This window comes from Metopolophium dirhodum, chromosome 9, assembly GCF_019925205.1.
Source record: "Metopolophium dirhodum isolate CAU chromosome 9, ASM1992520v1, whole genome shotgun sequence".
Classification (NCBI taxonomy): Eukaryota; Metazoa; Arthropoda; class Insecta; order Hemiptera; family Aphididae; genus Metopolophium; species Metopolophium dirhodum.
In genome coordinates, this window is record NC_083568.1 from 11,165,812 (window position 1) to 11,186,632 (window position 20,821).

The following is a 20,821-nucleotide window of genomic DNA, read 5'->3' on the forward strand; positions in this document are numbered from 1 at the left end:
ATAGGCTGGGGTGGTGCATTCGATAATGTTATATTTCAGTAACAAATATGTCAAAATTAAAATATCATTCAAATCATTATAATTCTCCTCAATAAAGAACAAATGTACTCAATAACACATTTATGAAAAGAACTTAACGTGCTACATATTTAAAAAACCACAATTTATAACTATCAATATTGCATGGAGTGAAACGCAAAAAAACATTTTTATCATAAATAGATCTAAATAAACCACACCTGGTAGATATTTTCAAATGATTGGAGCCAAATTATGTAACACAATCCTATATAATAAACCCATACCAATTAATTTATTCAAAAAATACATTTTGCAATGTTTATTGGAATGTTCTGATGCATTAATAATATTATAGAAATAATATTGTATTCATTTACTCTAATCGATGTAAAATAATATGTATACAAAATAAAAGTTTTATTTTTTGTATAATTTGTTTTAGAACTCCTTGGCATCCACACGAGTTTTCTCATTAGGGCCCAGTATTCATATGTATATGAAATGAAATGAAATAAATAAATAAATTTGTTTCTTAGATTTCTTTATTATTTATAATAATTAATAACGATTATTAGGTAACATGTTCAAAAGTCTGATAGAAGACGTAATAATAATAATAATAATAATAATAATATTAGAAAAACAAATCAAAGATAAACAGTTTAAAAGTTTACAACTATTTTATATAATATTATATATATATTTATTTTTTATTTATATAAAGTGTATAATAACAATTGTTTTTTTTTAAACAACATTCGATGCTTGTACATAATATATATATAATATTATATGTAGATACAATATATAAAGACGTGAAGGATGATAATGATAACAATACTTGAGGTTATAGGTAACCATTAATCTATATAATATAAATACTATCTATATAAAACGCATTAGTGTTAAATTAATTTTTTTTTATTTCGAAGACACTGAGAAATAAATTTTACATTATTCATGAATATATATTACGTAATCAGGTCTGGATTTATTAAATTTTTGGATGCACATTTTACTTTCAAAAAAGTATAACAATAAAACAAATTAATTTACACACTTACGGTGGGCTTTGTAGACAACTGAAAAACAAATTTATGGACAATAATTTTAATTTAATTTTTTGATATCCCAACGAACTGCTTGTAAAATTTGATCGTGTAAAATATTTTTTAAATATTATTTATCATCATTCGAATATTGTGTTTATAAAGAAGAATTAATGTTGAAATTTTCATTTGGTTAGACTACAGTAAATGGTGCAGCAAAATGGATTGGTTTTTGGTTACATTATCGCAACCAATACAATTGAAATGTTATTTTTTGTACGAAATAAAATATATATAATTGGAGCACGAAATGAAAAGAAAACATCAACAAACTCAGGAATAACAAAAATATTGTTAACGCACTTTTTTTTTGTTTGTTATATTTTCGGTACTGGCACGAGACTTAATGGCGAAAAGACTGAAACGGAAACTTATCGTTTATTGGCACGGATATCAATTATATTTTAAACAACTATATAAATCAATCGAAACCTACTCGTCTACCGTCTACGAGTGAATACAATTTTAAAAACTAAAAAACCTATTCATATTTCAAACCTGTAAGAATCCAAATTGTTTCGCTGACATTTTTAGGGTCGCTTTACATATAGGTACTTTTTATTATCATATTGGACCGGTGCCGAGAAATTTTTTTACCTCCATTTTTTAATATTTGTTATCAGTAAAATTAATTTTAATTTTGTGTGCTTAGAAATAAATGATAAATAGTAACGACAACAATAATACATAACATATAAAAGTAACAAATATTATACAAACAATAAAAAAAAATATAACAAACATAATAATGATAATAAAAATAATAATAATAATGATAATTAATAATAATAATAATAGGAATAGTGATAATAATAATAATAATAATAATAATAATAGTAATAATGATAATAATAATAATTATAATAATGGTAACCGAACAAAATGTACGTATAATCGTAAAATTGGCATCAGAGTATAATGGCACTGCGATATTAACCCGTATTATAGGAAATCCTGAACTTCACACCTATTTTGTTTATAATATTGTACTTGTTGTGCAATGTTTCAATTTTGTAAAAATAGGTCAAAAATTAATTTAAGAATAATAATTTCCAAGTGGAATCAAAATTTCCGAAAAAGTATAAACTTTTTTTTCCAATAAACATTATCGTACGCAATGCGTTTCAATATTTTAATATTATTTTGTTGTGTATAGTTAAGGCACGTAAAACAATTTAAGAAAAAAAAATGTAATGATTTCCGTTAGGATATAAATCAATCATATTATATAGATACTCGTCTAATTGTATTATACACAGCCTATACAATGTCGTATTTACTGTTTCGTAATAATATAGTTAAGTTTGGATGAAGATTTGAACCTTCGCGAGCGACAAAGTCAATCATTTCGAAAGCATATAATAATATATACTAACATTCTAGGAATAGTACTCAAACACGCTCTACATATACGTATAATATATCACTAAGAATATATGAAGTAAATATAATATTATAAATTAATGAAAATTGAAAAATACACATATCAGCAGCTGTTTACTTACAAACAGGAAAAAAAACCACTAAATTATGTTTAGTATAAATAATGTCTACGTTGGGGCTTTAATGTATAATTCGGTCGCCAGCAAACGACGAGGTGAAACTTAGATTCTTACGGCGACTCATACCGGCCCAAACCAAAGGGTGTGGTCTAAGTGGTCGACCTACCGGAAAATTTACTTCCTGCTAGTCTTGCTCTTATAATTTCCCGATTATTATTATACAATGGGTACATACTATTTTATGGCCACGACACGGTTATTTCTTAATAATTTCCGACTCCTTCAATTGCAGCTGACGACCGCCGAGAAAAGGGGGCTTCTATAATATTATATTCAATCAAGTATATAAACATAATAATAATTATTTAACAAATTTAAAACATTTCAAATTATTTTACGTTACAATTCGATTAAACCAGTCTTGCCACAACAATTAAAAACAAACAAATATTGTTTGGTAAACATATAATATAATAATAATATAATAAAAATGTATATATTATTATATATAATATACATATATTTATTTTGTTATATAAATATAATAATATAATAATTTGTTAATTTAATATTATAATACTATGTCCGACCTACGGGAGAGCAATCACTGACTGTTTTCGCAAACGATTTCGCGGAATTACGTCATAATAAATCCACCTGCATTACCGTATTGCGTTCGATGCGGGCCAAGGGGAGGAGGATTTTTTTCGGACAAAATCGGTAGCCTTCCAATAAAATAACACGTCTGAATATCGCGGGGACGCGAAATAACGTAACCGGATGTCAGGGCCCGATATAAAATATGAGCTGTGCAGTACGTCTAGCAATTAAAAATAAACAACATAAAAGCTTTTTGCGTTTTAATCGATAACTACACACACATGCACACACACACTCATATCATATTGAGCACATATAGACATGTCTGCCTACTACTTCTCGTTCGAGTGCGTATAGATGGAAATCCCTCGTCAAACGGCCATTGTCGAACATTATATTTGAATCGTCGGTGGTTTCATATTTTAAACGTGTTGAAAAGTATTATGTACTATTGATTTGTCGGTAGGCGGGGGTTGGGGTGTTCATGTAGGTATATTTATATGTATAGTTTGGCCACAGCAATTATAATGATATTATGCAGGGGCACAATATATCGTTGTACGTGTTTATAATGTTGTCGAATGATTTCCGCATAAAATCGAGTGATCTGCAGACAGAGATAGATATAGACATATAGTACATAGTTACTACCACGGATTATATTGTCTTAAAGTCCGTATGGCTACTACTAATAATGTGTCGTTGAAACGATTTGGAAATCGGAAGAGAAAAAAAATGTCATTATTATGTTGTGAGTCAAAACGAAATAGTTACTATGATACCTACGCGTATAATATAACATTATATTATCAAAGTCAACCGTATAGTTATGGTATATTATTATTACAATTATCCGCAAGTATCGATAGCGAACGATGGCGAGCAAACTTACGAAAATCGATATCGACCAGAGATCATCGGCGTGTGTAGTCGAGTCACGTCGCGAATACGTTTGGGTGACATACCACCTCTTCGGACCGCAAAAAAACAAGAGAAACCGTTTCACCCTTATAATATTGCTCTCGTTTTCAGTCGTTTGTCGTGTTGGAATTTCAAATTTCACTAATGCGCACACTCGTGGGGGGAGGGACGAATATTACGTTCTATATTATTAAATACTATAGTGATACGTTCAAGACGATAATAATATTATTAGGAAAAACGACGACTGAGCGGGGGTAAGTTTTGCATACACACTATACTGAAACGAACCTACGACGATGCGCGATCATATGAGGAGGACGTGTCGATATATTATAATGATGTCAAATTAATGTTAGTCTCCGGGAGAGAGAGAGAGGAGGATTGGGGGCGTGAATTCGAAAAAAAGGGTAAAATAACGGCGAATTAGATCGTTTATCGAAATGCATATTATACCGATAAACGAGCCCGGAGACCCGACGACGTGCAGATGGGAATAGCTCGTTTAAAACCTTTTCGATCCAATTCGTCCGTTAATGCGTGGGACATTTTTTTTAATCCTCGTTACGTTTAACAGTTAAAATATATAATATAATATAAATTTATATAATAATAATAATAATAGCTAGGTAATAGATATTATAATATATTAAAAACATCACGCGTAATACACGTGTTATAATCAACATAATATTATAGTGTATTATAGTCATTTTGGTAGCCCAAAGAATTGATTTTGTTACCGTAATAATATAATTATAAGTTTATAAGTAGTTTTATATGTTTTTTTTTTATTTTTTTTACATCCCTATTTACACAGAACATTGTTGAAGTCTCGGTGTCGAGTCGACAAAACGTTAATTTTTTTTTTTAATTAAATTTTTGGTCAGTCAATCTAGTCTTCCCACTTCGGGAACGCGGACGGTGACACAAACAAATTACTGTCGTTGTTGGCGGGTAGCGGTTCCAAGTTGGTCGGCCTCTTCGGTTCGGTCTTATTCTCGTCGACCACTGCTGCAGTGGTGGTGGATGAGGCTACTCTGGTGGAGGCTGTGGCGGTGGTGGTAGTAGTAGTGGTGTTGGCGGTGGCTGTGGTGGAGGTGGTGTTGGTGTTAGCGGAAGTCTTCGCCGGAGCCGGTGGTCGATTGTTTTGCGGTTTTGTCATCGTCTGCGATTTCATTTTCAGTTCAATTCTCTCGTCCTCGTCCACCCGCGGTTCCAACGTGCTGTGCTTTATCCCGTAATAGAAGTAGACGAATAGACCTGGAAAAACGACATGGAATTTTAATGTTATAATATTATATAGCGCAGCTATTACAAGTGATAATGACGCATGCGCAGTGATATCGCAGTTTATTATAAGATTGTGCGTATAACATTGTAAAATTTATAAAACAAGTATATCAGAGGTCGATGTATATAATGGAGTAGTGCAATCACGTGCCTATATTTATATTGGTGAATTTGCATTTATAATAGCTATTGTAAATACTTGAAATTGAATATAATTATCGTTTAACCGTCATTGTGGTTCGTGATTATTTAGTAATTTATTAGAAATTCCGTTTTACTACATCAGGCATCATTGATTTATTTATATTTATTCTACCGTCTAAAAGTTTGTTCATCGCTCGTTGAAATGAAGTTAATGGTTGTTAGTTCTTCTATATGTTGAATTTGTTTTACCAATTTGTACTGAACAACTTACTATAATATTCTATACGCGTACAGAAATGCCTCGTCCGAAAAAAAAAATACGGGTATCGCCTACAACCGAATTGTAACCGTGGTTATTGTCATCTATGGGTCAAAGTTGCATCCGAAGTTCATCGGCTATAGGTCCGAATGTCCGAGCAATATCCGAAAAAGTTGTTTGTCGATATAAATAATAGCAAACCATTTACGTTTTATAGCTAGAGTGCGTTGACCTTTTAGATAACTCGTCTATAGATTAAACCAAAGGAAATATAGCTCCAAAATTATTTTGTACTTCCGTTATAATGACCTAATTTTAAACTTTTTTAGATTAGTTTATTAATCATGGAAGTTGGTTACATTTTAAGTGTATAAAATAAACAATTATACAATACTGATGGCTATACATTTTCTTTTCAAAAGTGTTTAAATAATTTTAATATAATATTCTAAGTTGGTTGTGTTGAAAGCATAGGTACTTGTAAATTTTATTTAAATAAATGATAGTCCTCTGTCTGTAAAAGTGAAAAGGAAAACATATAATATTTAGTTATTTGGGACACAAATCTAAACGTTTGTAGAAAACTTATGGACAAACTTTGATGCAACAGTATACATTTCCCAACTATCCAAGTAAAATTTTCGACTCCACCTGTGTCCTGCAGTCTTATCAATACAGTGTACTATTTCTATGTTTGGGAACTACAAAACGAAACATTATCTTTTTCTCTTACAAATTCCCATTCAAGTTTCCCCTTAAAATATATTTAAAAACTGATAATTGTCAATGATGAAAAAAAATCTATATAATAATCAGTGAATCATTGTCAACAATTTAAACGATAATTAAAAATAAGAATTGTACGTTTTTGATCGTTGAATATTAAGTATAACGTTTTTGAAAAACTTACTTGTGGCTAATGATAATTTGTAATAAAGTTAATAATATATGGAGATAAATTAAAGTTTACATTTTGGAAAATGTAAAACTAATAGAGTTTTGTTGTAGGTATTGCACAATTACAGACATTTAAAAATATTTATCAATGTGATTTTATTTTACTGACACAATTCGGTACGACTCTTACAAAAACAAAAATAAAATTAATGGATTACTTGTTCTGCGAAACATCACAGCTACACTTAAGAATAACAAAATATTCAATTAAATTGACTGAGATAAACATTTGTTGAATAAACAACGGAGTATATTATATGTAAATAATAAAAGCGCACGAATTAAATTTTCTCGGAGTAAAGAAAAAACTTTAGAAAACTTTGTTATTACTTATTTCTAAAATAAATTATATCTGTTTCAACTAAAATGGGAAATTGACAAAGTGGTTTTAAAGTTAAAAATGCAATATTATAATTACGAATCTTATGATAATAATAATATATCAATATGTTTCGTCATAGATTTGACGATTTTTTACTTTACGTTTGAAACATAATATTATATGAATATATCGCAGACTATAAAATGTATTCTCTTACTAAAAATTGTATACTATATACTTATAATACATACCAATTGAAACCCATACGACGATCCGGAGTAGAGTCATCGAGCTCAGCTGAAATATCAAATACAAATTGACGGCAATGGAGAATGACGGTACGAATGGAACCCACGGTGTTTTGAACACAAGTATTTGTCTGTAAAATTAGAATAAAAGGTATATAAATAATTTTGACCTCTCACGAGTGATAAACATTTATTTATTTTAGCAGTCTATTGTGACTGCGTCGTTCTTTTTAAACCACTTTTTATGGTAATATCCCATGAGTTTCATATACAGCATGAATCGAAAACTAAATGAAAAAATATTAAGTTTGTTAAATAGGTATATATAAGTACTTATTTATTCTACAATACAATTATTAGTACGTCATAAGATATTTTCAAAGCCATTATAGCTGAATATAACTGAAATCAAAAAATTCTATAACATATTATAAAATATAATTAAAAATATTTTAACCGTCGATAGTATTATTTTCTTAATAGATTCATCATAGAAAATATACGAATGTATGACAACATTATAATAACGTAATTATTTTACGGCATGTCTACAAACTGGATTTATGCAGTTTTGATGATTCGTTAAAAACAAAAAATGAATTAATTAGTCTGCAAAATATTTGACATTTAAAAAAGATATATAAACCTCTTAACAAGCTAGTATGAGAATATATAATTATTATTATTATGATGAGGTTCGTGTTTTAATGCATACTCCGGACGTGAAAAATATAAACTGCTGTGCAATGCTTTCAAAATATAATAATTATCACAAACCGAGCAATGCCGTTTTACAGTTGTTAGAGAATAGAGTACATAAAAGTATACGGAATAGAATACAATAATAGTACATATTGATTATGCGTATATTCGCAAGCTACAAACTAATAAAAAATTTTAACTAAATTGTTTTTAAAGCGAACGACTTGAGACTTTGCACGGCAACGAATCGTTATTTTTAAACAATTTTGACGAATCGTGTGTCCACGCATGTTTTTTTTTTTTATTATTATTTGGTAACCCGCGGCAACATTGGCCATTGGGTGTGGGGGAGAGCACTGTAGGTTTTTAAATTGGGCAGGTTGGTACACGTGTGTGTTCTGTTTTGGCAGAATTTCTAATGGGACACCCGTAGGTTTCTGCCGTTCCCCGGGTGGGGGGATGACGGCACTTGTTCTCCGGACACCGTGACTTGCCCGAAGAAAAATGCCGCCCGCGGCCAAGGTATCGAACTCGGGTCGGCTGCGTCGCAGCCGACGCCTTAGTCCGCTCGGACACTCCATCCCCGCATGTTTTTTATTTTTTTAAATATATTAGACTTTTATTTTTACGCACCTGTGTTAAATTAATAATTAATGACAATAAATTATTCCATAAAAAAAATATGTATATGAATAGTGTGTCATTATTATTGCATTATAAACGATAAACTTTTGTACTAATTATCCAACAACGATTGGTATAAGTTTTTTTTTACACATTATTGTTATGACTAGAAAAAAAATGATATCGGTGACAAAGTATTTTTAATTTCGACAGTATAACGAGACAAGTGCGAGAATATTATAAAAACGAACGAAACGGTACCTATATCTACTCGCAGTTCATAATGATGTTGCGTAGGCGAAAGCGGTGGAATTCCATTTTATTATATTTTACAAGCCTGACGTTTTTACAACCTCCGTTTTGTACCAGGTGGTAAACAAATAAAAAAAGATGTATATTGTCGAGACACAAAGCAGTTTAATATTATATCGCAATGATGTCTGCAGTTATTATATTTTAGACACTGAATTCTCCCAAGACACCGATAGACCCTCCTGTTTTTCTTAGAATTTGAGCAGTGATTTTTTTTTTTTAAATTAAATAACGTCGTATTGGTTTTGATGACGAATTGCAATAATAATATTTCAATAACTAAGTATCCGATTTGTACGAGTTACATTTGGAATACAATGAACTTGAATTTTAGTTTGAAACGATATATTATAAACAAAATGTATAAATACGTTTCATATAATATATTATACATTATTAATTTATAGATATTTTATGTTTACGAAACGAGTAATTTGGTCATGTGGGTTTTAATTAAAATTTGTATAAAATCGTCCCTCGAAACTAATAAATAAAGCATGGTTAACTATTTGGCTTACTTTTCGATTTTTTTTTCTATATAATATATATAATATATACATAACATTCCCTCCGCGAACATTAAATTTTTATAGCCACATTGCAATCTCCATTTTCGACAACAAAATATTTTTACTCGTGATATTAAAGTGAAATACGTGACGGCAAAATAAATAAATCGTCCGAACGTGAGAAATTTGTACTGCGAGTTTGTGACGGTTTTAATTCGAATGGATTGCGGTGGTTCCGTATGGCATAATATATAGAATACCGATGACCAGATATTTTGTATTTTCTCACACAGGGGTAGGTACAAAATACTATTTTCTGTGTATAACTATTACAGTGATTGTATGTGCAACATGAAAGCCTAAAGACAATTTGGTTATTACGTTTACGTATTTTATAATAATACCCTCCGAGAATGATCGAGGTGCACAGGACCAGGGCACGTTTTAACTAGCAAGCTAATTATTTTGGGAAAAACTTTTTTCTGAGATATTTTTTATTTAATTCGCGCAAAACTAAAAATAACGCACTATCGTCTTGTAGAATATTATTTATTTTTTTTTTTCAAGCAATCCGACAATTAGGTTGTACAATTTACGATTATTGTAGTTATATTATTATTGTATCATATACGATACATCCTATATGTATTAAGTGTCCTATAGTATGTTAGATAATATTATATCAAGCAAAACAATTTTCCTTTTGTCTTTTTCAAACTATGTGTTTCGACCAATATTGTAAATAAAAATAATTTCACCCGAAACGATTTAGACGTCAAGAACTACGGTTGAAAGTCACGATGTCCCCAAGCTCTCATCGAAGAGTGAAAAGCATCAAAATATATTTCCATTTCGCTGAGGCGAATCGAATTCAATTTGTTATTAAGGTCAAACTGAACAATGTTGTAGAAACGTTATGAAAGTACCAGATATATATAAGCAACTTGCACTTACTCTTTGACGAACCGCACACTTACTTAGAAATCGTATTCAAACCGAAGCCAAACTTTCAGGAAACGTCTTGTTCTGACATAAATTAATACGAAATAGCTCTGGAAAAATAATATTCTCTTGTTTTTTTTCCTCTGAACTAAACGTACAATGTATTATATTATCTGTTTGGCCGCAGTCATATAATGAACGTTATGAAATATAATATAAAATATTTCGTACACGGCAATTAAGACATTAAGTAAACCGTCCATACAAAATAATATAATATCCAATTACGATATGTACCTACGACCTAATGCCCACACATATGCGTGTTAAATATAATTACTATTATACATTATCGACATCAAAAAGTGTGACGAAAGGCGTGTTGATTTGAAATATTTGCACACGTGACATGCTAATATTATAGAAAGGGTTTCGGTACCATTATAAAATTGCATTTATAAGGAGTGAAATATAGTTCTTTACGGGACTCGTGGCTGAAATATTTAGATTAGAAATTTCAATTTCAAGCTCTAGGCCATTTCTAGGAACAAGTTTATTAAAACAAATTAATCAAATCAAATTATAATCACATGTTTCAAAGTTTCGTAACAAATTACAGTCAGAAATATCGAATTAAATTTTGCTTTTATGGCATATATATGAATATAAATTATATAATATATTACTGGCGATGATTATAATTAAGGAAATAACTATATTTCATAGAAAACGTCTCGGGTTGTTAGCCAATGACTATAAAATTGTATCGTTTGATAACGTTTCTGTAGTTTATCATAAATTATAATAACTCCGAATAATAATAGGTATTATAAAAATTGCTTAGAAACGTTATAAATCATTGTCAAAGCTATTATAGGTGGAATTAGGCTATGTTATATTGAAAGGTGTATGTTTTTAGTTTTTATTTCTATGCAATTTCATACTATTTTAACCTATCATAAGTTAGAGTCTAGGCTTGACTAAATGCCACTATGACTTTAGCACGTCCTGTGAACACGCCTATGTTTACATGTATTATTCGTCAATTACAAAAATGGACAAAACTCTTCGGGAATCAACGGAGTTAGATAATTCGCAGGGATTTCAAAAGTGTAATTGTAAAATTAAACGTATACAACTAATAAGCGTGTTTGCCACGCTAGTAATTAAATATGGAACTGAAAATTACATAGCAATTTCCCATGTATAAAATAAATTTGATTGAGATAGTAAATTAATAAGTTAATTTAGATTTATAAACTTAGTTGGTATAAAATATAAATAAAAAATTAGGAAGGTACCACTATTTATTATCGGATTTCTTATGCGAATAGTATCATTTATTGGTCATAATTAATACTCAATATCCATATTTTTAGATATCTTATTCCATGGAGGACGATCACTATAAACATTTAATGAATCAATAGCGAGCCAATGGTACCTGAAATACGATTTGTGGCCTTTCAATTTTATCGAACCATTAAAATTAATCAATTTTTATGCGATCCAGCATTAGTGTTATGTACCGTTTCCACCGTTAGATGTATAATTAATATACTGCAGTGTTTCGTTCCACCCCTGCCGTCGGCAAAAATATTATCTTATACAATTTGTCGATCACAGATAATATAACTTTCAGAAAATAACCACACGACCGCCGAAAACTCTTCTCCTAAGATAGGTACGTCTCAGTTATTATGACAATGTTTTTTCTATAAAAATGCAATACCTACAACGTATCGTTTGTCTCGTTAAGTAGATGCGTACAGATTGTATGGGTAAGATGCGTAGGTACTACTAAAATATGTCCATGTCGGTTATTCATGTTGTGGACTATTACGCGATGTGCAAAAAAATTTTGTTCTGTTTCGTGAACCAGATGAAATTTCTATAAATTTCACGAAACGAATCAGAACGTGAAATGCATAAGACATATTATAATTTATGGATATCATTCAGTTCCGTCTCCACTGAGTTTATCATCATCCTCATTAATTGGAGCACGCCACAGCCATCCATCGTCGATGCACCCGCCGCCGATTATGTCACCACTGAGGCACTGACCATAAATTGTTTGTGTTTACCCGTATCACGTGGTATTATTGTTATTATTTATAATTATCGATTAATATCGTAATTGTTATTACGCCGTCTAGAAGAGATGTCTTCTCAAGCGGCATTATAATATTATTGTATAAATGCTCACAATATATTATATTTTATTCATTGTGTCATATTTATTACAAATTGATATTTTTATTGTATATATACAATATAGTACTACACGCACCCTATGGCGCCGCGAGTTGTCTCATAGCCGACCGCCCATTTACAGAAGTTAAAAGCTGAACAATAATATTTAGGTTATAAATTTATAATGAATTCCGTGTCTGCCAATAAAAATCGTTTCCCAGATTTATTAGGCATAGAAAAAATTACTAGGAACTACACTTTTATATAAAATAGGTGATTGTATTATTGCCTAGGAATTCTTGACAGTTAATGGTGACTTGCATAATAATAATTATCATTATTTTCAGTGGGTTACCTATAGCTGCAAGTAGATTTTATTTGTATTACAAGTTTTAAACGTTAAGTATAATAAAATTCGGTTGGGGTTCAATTAATGAATATAAATAAATGTACCTATATATTATTCTTGTATACATTTGTATACCAAAACTTAAGATAACTTTCAGTCACAAAAAGTATATGATTTTGATAATTATATAGGTAGGTATAAGGATTTAATGGACAACAATTGTTAACTTCTTGTTAAACATTTTAAAATTGTAATAATAATTTATTATGCCTAACATTGCCTATAGGCACCTACAATATAATAAAATATATGCCCACAATTTGTTATTTCGATTTGATGATATTATGTGTTTATGTAGCCGTTTCCGTTTCCATCACGGTCACATTTTGTTTTTTTTTTTAATGTAGGTGCTACACATTGTAGGTTCGTTTTGTTTTTTTAAAACACGATGTTATATTTGTAAGCTAAAAATTACACCTCTAGATCGAAGAGACGATGGAAGAACTCAATTCGAACCTAAAAAGTAGAAAATACCTATAGTATATAGTGTTTTCAAACTATTATAACATTTGGCAGAACTGTTTGTCATAAAAACAACTTGGATAGAAAACGGACGTAGGTAGGTAGGTACTACTTTCGACTTTGGTATATTTTAGCCGTATCTAACCGCGTTATCTGAATAGCGAGCGGTTGTAATCATAGCCGATATAACTAATAATAATAACACGTTATACGTTCGCAGACTTCACTTACTTGTTCTGGGGCTTGCGGGATATGGCACCCAGCACGGCGATAACGGCGATCAGCAGGGCGTACAGCACTATGTAGACGAAAGTGGACGACTCGGAAGACACGAACACCAGGAGCACGTCGAACACGATGATGAGCACGTAGAAAACGCCGACTAGTTTGAGCACTACCATTCCGCTCTCCTCGGTGGCCGGTCCCATGTCCACCCACGGGAATATGGCCGGGCACAGGTACGTGGCCGCCTATTTTCACGACGGCGAAAACCGGAAAAAGAGACAAAATATAATCACAGGCGCACAGTGGCAGTCAAACGGGTGGAGGGATGATCGTTCCTTGGAATATATTTTTTTCAATATTTACGATATTATGACCATAAATTTATTTTTTTTTTCATCGATCATTGAGCCCGGAAACTATGGTCATTATCTGTTTGTTTGTTTGTAGGGGAGGATACTGTTGGTTGGTAAACACGTGTGTGTAGTTTTTGGCAGATTTTCAAGTGGGCACTCGTAGGTATCTGCCATGCCCAGGTTAGGACTCCGTGACTTGCCCGAAGAAAATTCTGCCCATGAACCGAGGTTTGAACCAGCGCCGGTGTGCGTCACAACCGACGTCTTAGTCCACTCGGCCACTCCGTCCCCAACCATAAATTATATTATTTTTAACGATCAATAATGCATGTTCGAGCCACATCCCCCCACACCACCGCCCCACGACAAAATCATTTGAACACCACTGCACGTGCAACGAAAACGCTATTGCATTTCTATGGAGAGTCCTTGTCGTGTGTATTGTAAAGAGTGATTTGGCAAGCATAATACCCCTTACCACCACACGGCCACACCCGTCCATATCATTTAATATTATGCGTTTATTCAAATAAATCTAGTTAAGAGTCTGATAACACAGAAAATATACTGGTTTGAATTTTATATTTAGATACAACGAGATTTTTAAAATAAAATCATCAGAATTCTGCTTAAAAAAAAAAATTATTGTAAAGAAAGCAGAAGGCTGTTGTCGTTTGAAAAAAAATAGAACCGCAAAAGGACTCTCCTAAAATGGCATAAAAAAACTATTTATTTTCAATTATGATCTTAATTAGGTAGTGCATTTCAAAATTCTATAAATCAAAATTTGAATAGATGCATAATTATTATAATACGAATTTGTGTGTGTGGGGGGGAAGGGGTGAGTATCATGCTTGGATTATCATGCCACATGTTACAGACTACAGCTGCCTCGGGTGTTTGTAAATAAACTTCGTTCGCAGTTGTTTATGGGTGGTAAAAATAGTGTAGTAAATAACGCTCATGTCACATTTAATATTAAATAATATTGAAGTATATGAGTTGGCATCTGATATGTATGAGTACAACAAATCGTATCACGAAATTATATAGTACCTAACACAAAATAATAACAGGTACATCTATGGTTTATACACTTTGTAATAGTTTTAAATAGTCTTTTATTTCATAAAACATAATAGGTACAATATTATATTATATACCTACAACATTTGTGTATATTATATTGTTTTTATAACTAAAAAAACTAAATACTTTTTAGGGTATTTGAAAAGCTGCTTAATTGTGCTGATGCTAAATGGATTTCATTATTTGCATAATATTACACGTTTATACTTAATATGTTATGTACCGTAGTTAACGTTTTTTCCTAGCTCATTTACACTAACGTGCGTTCTAATGTTCGGGTCATCGGGCTTAAATTACTGTACAAATATTACGACTAAAAATATGTGACGAGTGGAGCTTTATCATTACTTCACTCATATCACTATTTATTTTATCTATGAGGTGAAATTTACAGTTTTACCACTCTGTTACCATGTTAAATATATTTATAGACACGAGAAAATTTCACCCACTCATATAGCAATTATTCTGTAGATTCTATAATTTTAAAACCTTGATCCAACCCCATCAAAAGTCCCAATCCCATTAAAACGCCGAGGAAAATTGATGTTTTTCGGCTGAATTCGAGTGGAAAAAATAATTAGACACGACGCGGGACTTGATCGCTTAAACGCAGTACGCGTGGGGAAATCGAGGACTTGACCATAATATTATATACGATAAGTCTTCAGATTCCGCGGGGCACAGACATGCGAGTTTAGGGGATGGGACTCGACTCGGCAGTTCGTCCGAAGATATTAACGGCTGTCAATTGTCATATTATAAGATGACGTCGTACACTTTTATTCGTATAGAGCGTGTGTTGCCATTACATAGTAATATTATTATGTCGACCACACCTGCAGGCACCGTTTTGTCGTTCGGGTTTTTAATCGAAAGGCACCACCATACACTATAATGCGATATTATGTTTTTAAATCAACATTTATTTTGTTTCACGATCTTTATCATTGTTATTATTGTTTTAATAACCGACGACACAACAACCGATATTTTGTCATAATAATATAAAGTGTCATAATTCATAACGATGTGATACGCTTTCCCGATAGTCTTCGCCGTCTACGGCTGCGTTGCCGCAGTATCGATAACATAAACGATTTATTACTTTGGTGAAATATTGTCAGAGAACACGTGTGTCAACAATATTACCTGGTTGTGGTTTTTTATAAAATAAAATTTTCTTGAAACATTGTAGCCATAAATATTATACTACGAGGAATAATAGTATACCTATATGTTCTCGTGACTGTTTTGACGTAAGACATTGCGCTGTTTACTGTTTAGTGTTTAATAATTTATTATTGCCGTAGCCGTGCTCCTGCAGGTGTATTCAAAAAGTTTTGCAATTTATAAGTTCGCGGGTTTGAAAGTGTTAATATTTTCAGTTATTAATAGCAATATGATGATAATAGTTTATGTACTATTATAATATTATATACGTTGAATTTTCATTCAGAGGGCGCGGGACGGTAGATTTATACATACACTACTATGGATGAAATAACACTGTGGATGGGCAACGCCAATGCAATAATTTATCGATCATTATTCTAATTTAGATTTGACTCGCGAGAGGCGCATAGTATTGCAGGAGGAGGTGGGAAATAACTAACAAGTACCTACCTACTCTTAGCCGTATCCTGCCCTCGTGCGCCACTAGTGGGTCAAATCAAAATTAGAATAATGAACGATAAATGATTGCATTTGAGTATTGCCTATCTATAGTGTTATTTAATCTATATTCGTGATCAGTGGTGTAGTTGAGGGCACACAGCGTGTACCCACCCCCTGGTTTTATATTTATGCATGTACCCTTGATGAAAATTGTGGTACACAGGTTAGGTGTAGCCCCCCGCGTTATTTTTTAAAATGATTAAGGCGTGTACCCATACACTTTTTCTGTTACAACTTGACGCCTCGTTCGGCTTTAATCGTCCTACGAACAACGTATGAATATAATATAATACGAACACGTTGTATACTATCCTAGTACAATGAACAACGAAACGTTGCAAAAATATTAAACCGTATATTGATTCTCAATATAAATTAGAATCCGAAATAAACATAATTTTTTTTTTCAACCCTCAAATATGTATCTCGGACAATTATACTGATTGAATAAATACGATGAAAACATTCGTTATAATAATATAATATGCCGTCTGTAGGAGGTGGCGGCTTGTAACGATGTTGTCGGCGGCGGCACGTGGAAATAATCCTCACCCATAACATGGTATCATAATAATATCTCTCACATTCCACGACGAATATAATATATTAAGATTACTACCTTAAGGGATCTAGTGATGTTGGCGCTAGCCGCGCTGAACCCTCCTGCAGCGGCCGTCGATCCGGCGGTCGAGCCCCCGTGCACGGACCCATAGAATTTGCTCTCGCACCTGTCCGAAACCAGGTATTGATCGTCACGCCCCTCCTCGGAGTCATCTCCGAAGTACGTGTCATCCGAATCCGGCGAACTGAAACAAACACATCAGTAATTCACGTTGTGCAAATAAATATTTTATTATCGAATTAAAAACGCGACCGGGCCCCCGTGCGAGGCATACATATATACAGCTGGTAAAACACACATACGCGTGATTGTGCGTGTCGAAGTAACGGGGAGGGAAAAAAATTATGTATACACCTGCTACGTTGTTATATTACGGTTGGACGATGAATGACATATATTTTAACTATCATCACACGCAGCACCGTTAATTAGATATCGAACAACGCGTTTGGCGTAGGGTGGTGCATTATTAGGCATCATAATAATCATATAGGAAAAAACAAAATCACAACTTAAAAACGAACCCATAGTGATGAGACATAGAACGATAGTATGATATTAAATCTACTATGAATAATAATATCACACAATATAATATTAGGTATTTTGTCGATTCGGCCGCCGATTGATGGCTGATAATAATTTCCTATTTGATTATTAGTAAGTTTCGTTGGCATATAATGATAATATACATACACTGACAGCAGCCTCGAGTACCTCGCCACCACGGCGTGCAATTTTGTCCGTTACCTAATAAATTGCATATAATACGAAAACGTTGTCAATCAAACGGAGCTGATTAGTTTGAATGTTTACTGTGACGGCAACAGAGTGGACCTGCACGCCGAACGAGTTTAGAATATAATTCTCGTGTGCGAGTTAATATGAGTTTAGAATATCACTCCAAATAAAAGAATCGTATACGATCGATATGATGACGTAGTGAATAATTCTTGATGGACTTTTTTATTTTTAATATCAAGTCGATAGTACCTAATGTTATAGTTAAACGTGGGCAACGGCAAAACGCCGCCAAACATAATATTATTATAATAGTTTGTCGAGAAAAAATCAAAATTAAATCGCTTTGATCACCGCATAAACAATAACAAGCACCGTGTTATTATAATATTTTACGTCTCGACGACATAATATTAATCATCTTAGTACACGCGACACACTAATATTTTCGTTAATGTCGGGTCACACCAGGCCGTAATTATTATAATAACATACCTATAGTGATGCGATGATCGTAATGATAATATTATATCGTTTGCATAATTTATCTCATTACTTATTACAATATTATATAGTTAACATTTTCCACACGCATATTATAATAATGTACCCAAATAATATAATATTAAAAAAATACGCGAGCAGACGAGAGACCACGAGCCTCGTCGTAATAACCAGCGGTGTTTGTCTTATCGATCGCCCATGATGCTGCTGCGGGTGTCTGATATGACGTAGAAAATCCAAAAACTGCCGCGGAAATGAATAATATTATAACGACGTACCCACTTACGCGTTATCGTATTTCGCGAACAAATGATTGTAATTTACAGTGAGGCGCATAAATTCTCCTCGGCAGCGTCGAAATCGAATTCGAAAAGCGCAAAATTCACCGATTGGTAAAAAAACACGAGCACCGTCACAATACGCGTTTCGATGTGGACGAGGGGCTGATGTATGCGACGGGTATGGCTGTGATTTTGGGTACCCACTTTTGCATTATCGTGTTTCGCGACCGATATATTATTATGATTATAATTACTGCGAGGCGCGTTCTCCGCGGCAGTGTCAAAATCGAATTCGAAAAGCACAAAATTCACCGGTGGGTAAACACACGAGCACCGTCACAATACGCGTTTCGGTGTGGACGAGGGGCTGACGTTTGCGACGGGTATGGATTGTGATTTTGTCAGCAAGAGGACGCCCAAACGTTTTGAAAAAAATCTCCAATCGATCCGACCCGTAGTTGTTAATGGCCCTCGGAGCGCTGCATTTTTCCGACAGTAGAAAACCATACGACGTTTTGATAGGAAAAAAAATTTCCCGAGACCCGATCCAAACATTTCCAAGTACACTTCAAGTTAGGTACCATTTGCAAATTCACACTTGTATTTTTTTTCAAATATATAATTAGATTCCTTTTTTTCTCAGCGTTACTATAGGAACGACGATAATATTTTATAGGTTATCTTTTTCACCGAACATAATATTATTTCCTCTCTTCCGAAACATAACAGTAGATTGTTGTTTTATATTATAATTTTATGTATATATGTCACGTTATTTATGCACATCGTAATTTAAAACATCATAGTAAAAAGTCATGTTTTTTTTTTTTGCTTTTTGTTGATATAGAATCTCAAAAATTTAAATCGTATACTTTTCTCATTATTATTGTCAAGAGCACGAAAATGCGCACGTCTATATAATACGTATAACGAGTTCATGTATCAAACGACATTTCCAAACATGATATTATTATATTGAAACGAATGAGTACGTGCTTAGTAAAAACTTACTATGAAAATAATTAAAAAAATAATAATTTCTGTTCGTTTGTACGACAGACATGTACGGTGATGATAACTTATATTATGTTATGCGCGTAATGAAAATGTTTAGGTGGAAGATTATTAGTTTTACAACCATAGGTAAGTACCTATATTTATATGGCTATATATGAGTTGTTAGTAGTCACTAGTCGTATTATTTTTTTTCCATTAACCAAGTCCTCATACCTGTACCTCGTTTTATTTAAACACAATTTTAATTACCATCCAGGTAGTAATTGGTTCGTTGAGATTTTTTTCCACACAATAATCGGCCTTGTAAAGAATATTATATATAAAAAAACGATTTTTAAATATATTTTTGGAAAATATAAAAGCACGTTTGTTCAAGTGACTGATTCAATATTTAAAAAATCGAATTATATTTATTTAATTTACTTATTTGATATTTAAAATACAGACAGCTAGCCTAATATTTCAAAACTAAAATTATTAACAAATTTTGCTTAAATATTAATATTTAGAAAAGAAAATTGGAAAAAAAATTATAAAATAATTAATTAGGAACAATATTATTGATAGGTAGCTAAATAATAACTAAAAATGGTTCTACATTGGCAAACAACATCATCCTTACTATAGCTAGAGGCTGAGTTATAGTTGTCGATAATAATATACTAGCACAATAAGTACCATAAAATGTATACAGTTAAGGAAAGACGGAGAATTTATTTACCTAATGATAATACTTACTAAAAAAATACCCGAATTGGCCTGAACTCTTCTTTCAGCTAA

General features: G+C 32.2%; 1 protein-coding gene across 1 annotated transcript in view; it reads right to left on the bottom strand.

The window, feature by feature from the left end:
• Nucleotides 1–632: 632 nt before the first annotated feature.
• The window catches only part of LOC132953095 (cationic amino acid transporter 2), a 108,061-nt gene continuing 87,872 nt past the window's right edge, over nt 633–20,821 (bottom strand). The window contains exons 11-14 of the mRNA XM_061025664.1: nt 17,496–17,682; nt 13,764–14,002; nt 7,380–7,507; nt 633–5,416 (exon numbers count right to left, since the gene is read on the bottom strand). Coding sequence (XP_060881647.1) covers nt 5,049–5,416; nt 7,380–7,507; nt 13,764–14,002; nt 17,496–17,682 — 922 coding nt within the window. The 3' untranslated portion in view covers nt 633–5,048. The remainder of the gene's footprint in view (nt 5,417–7,379; nt 7,508–13,763; nt 14,003–17,495; nt 17,683–20,821) is intronic.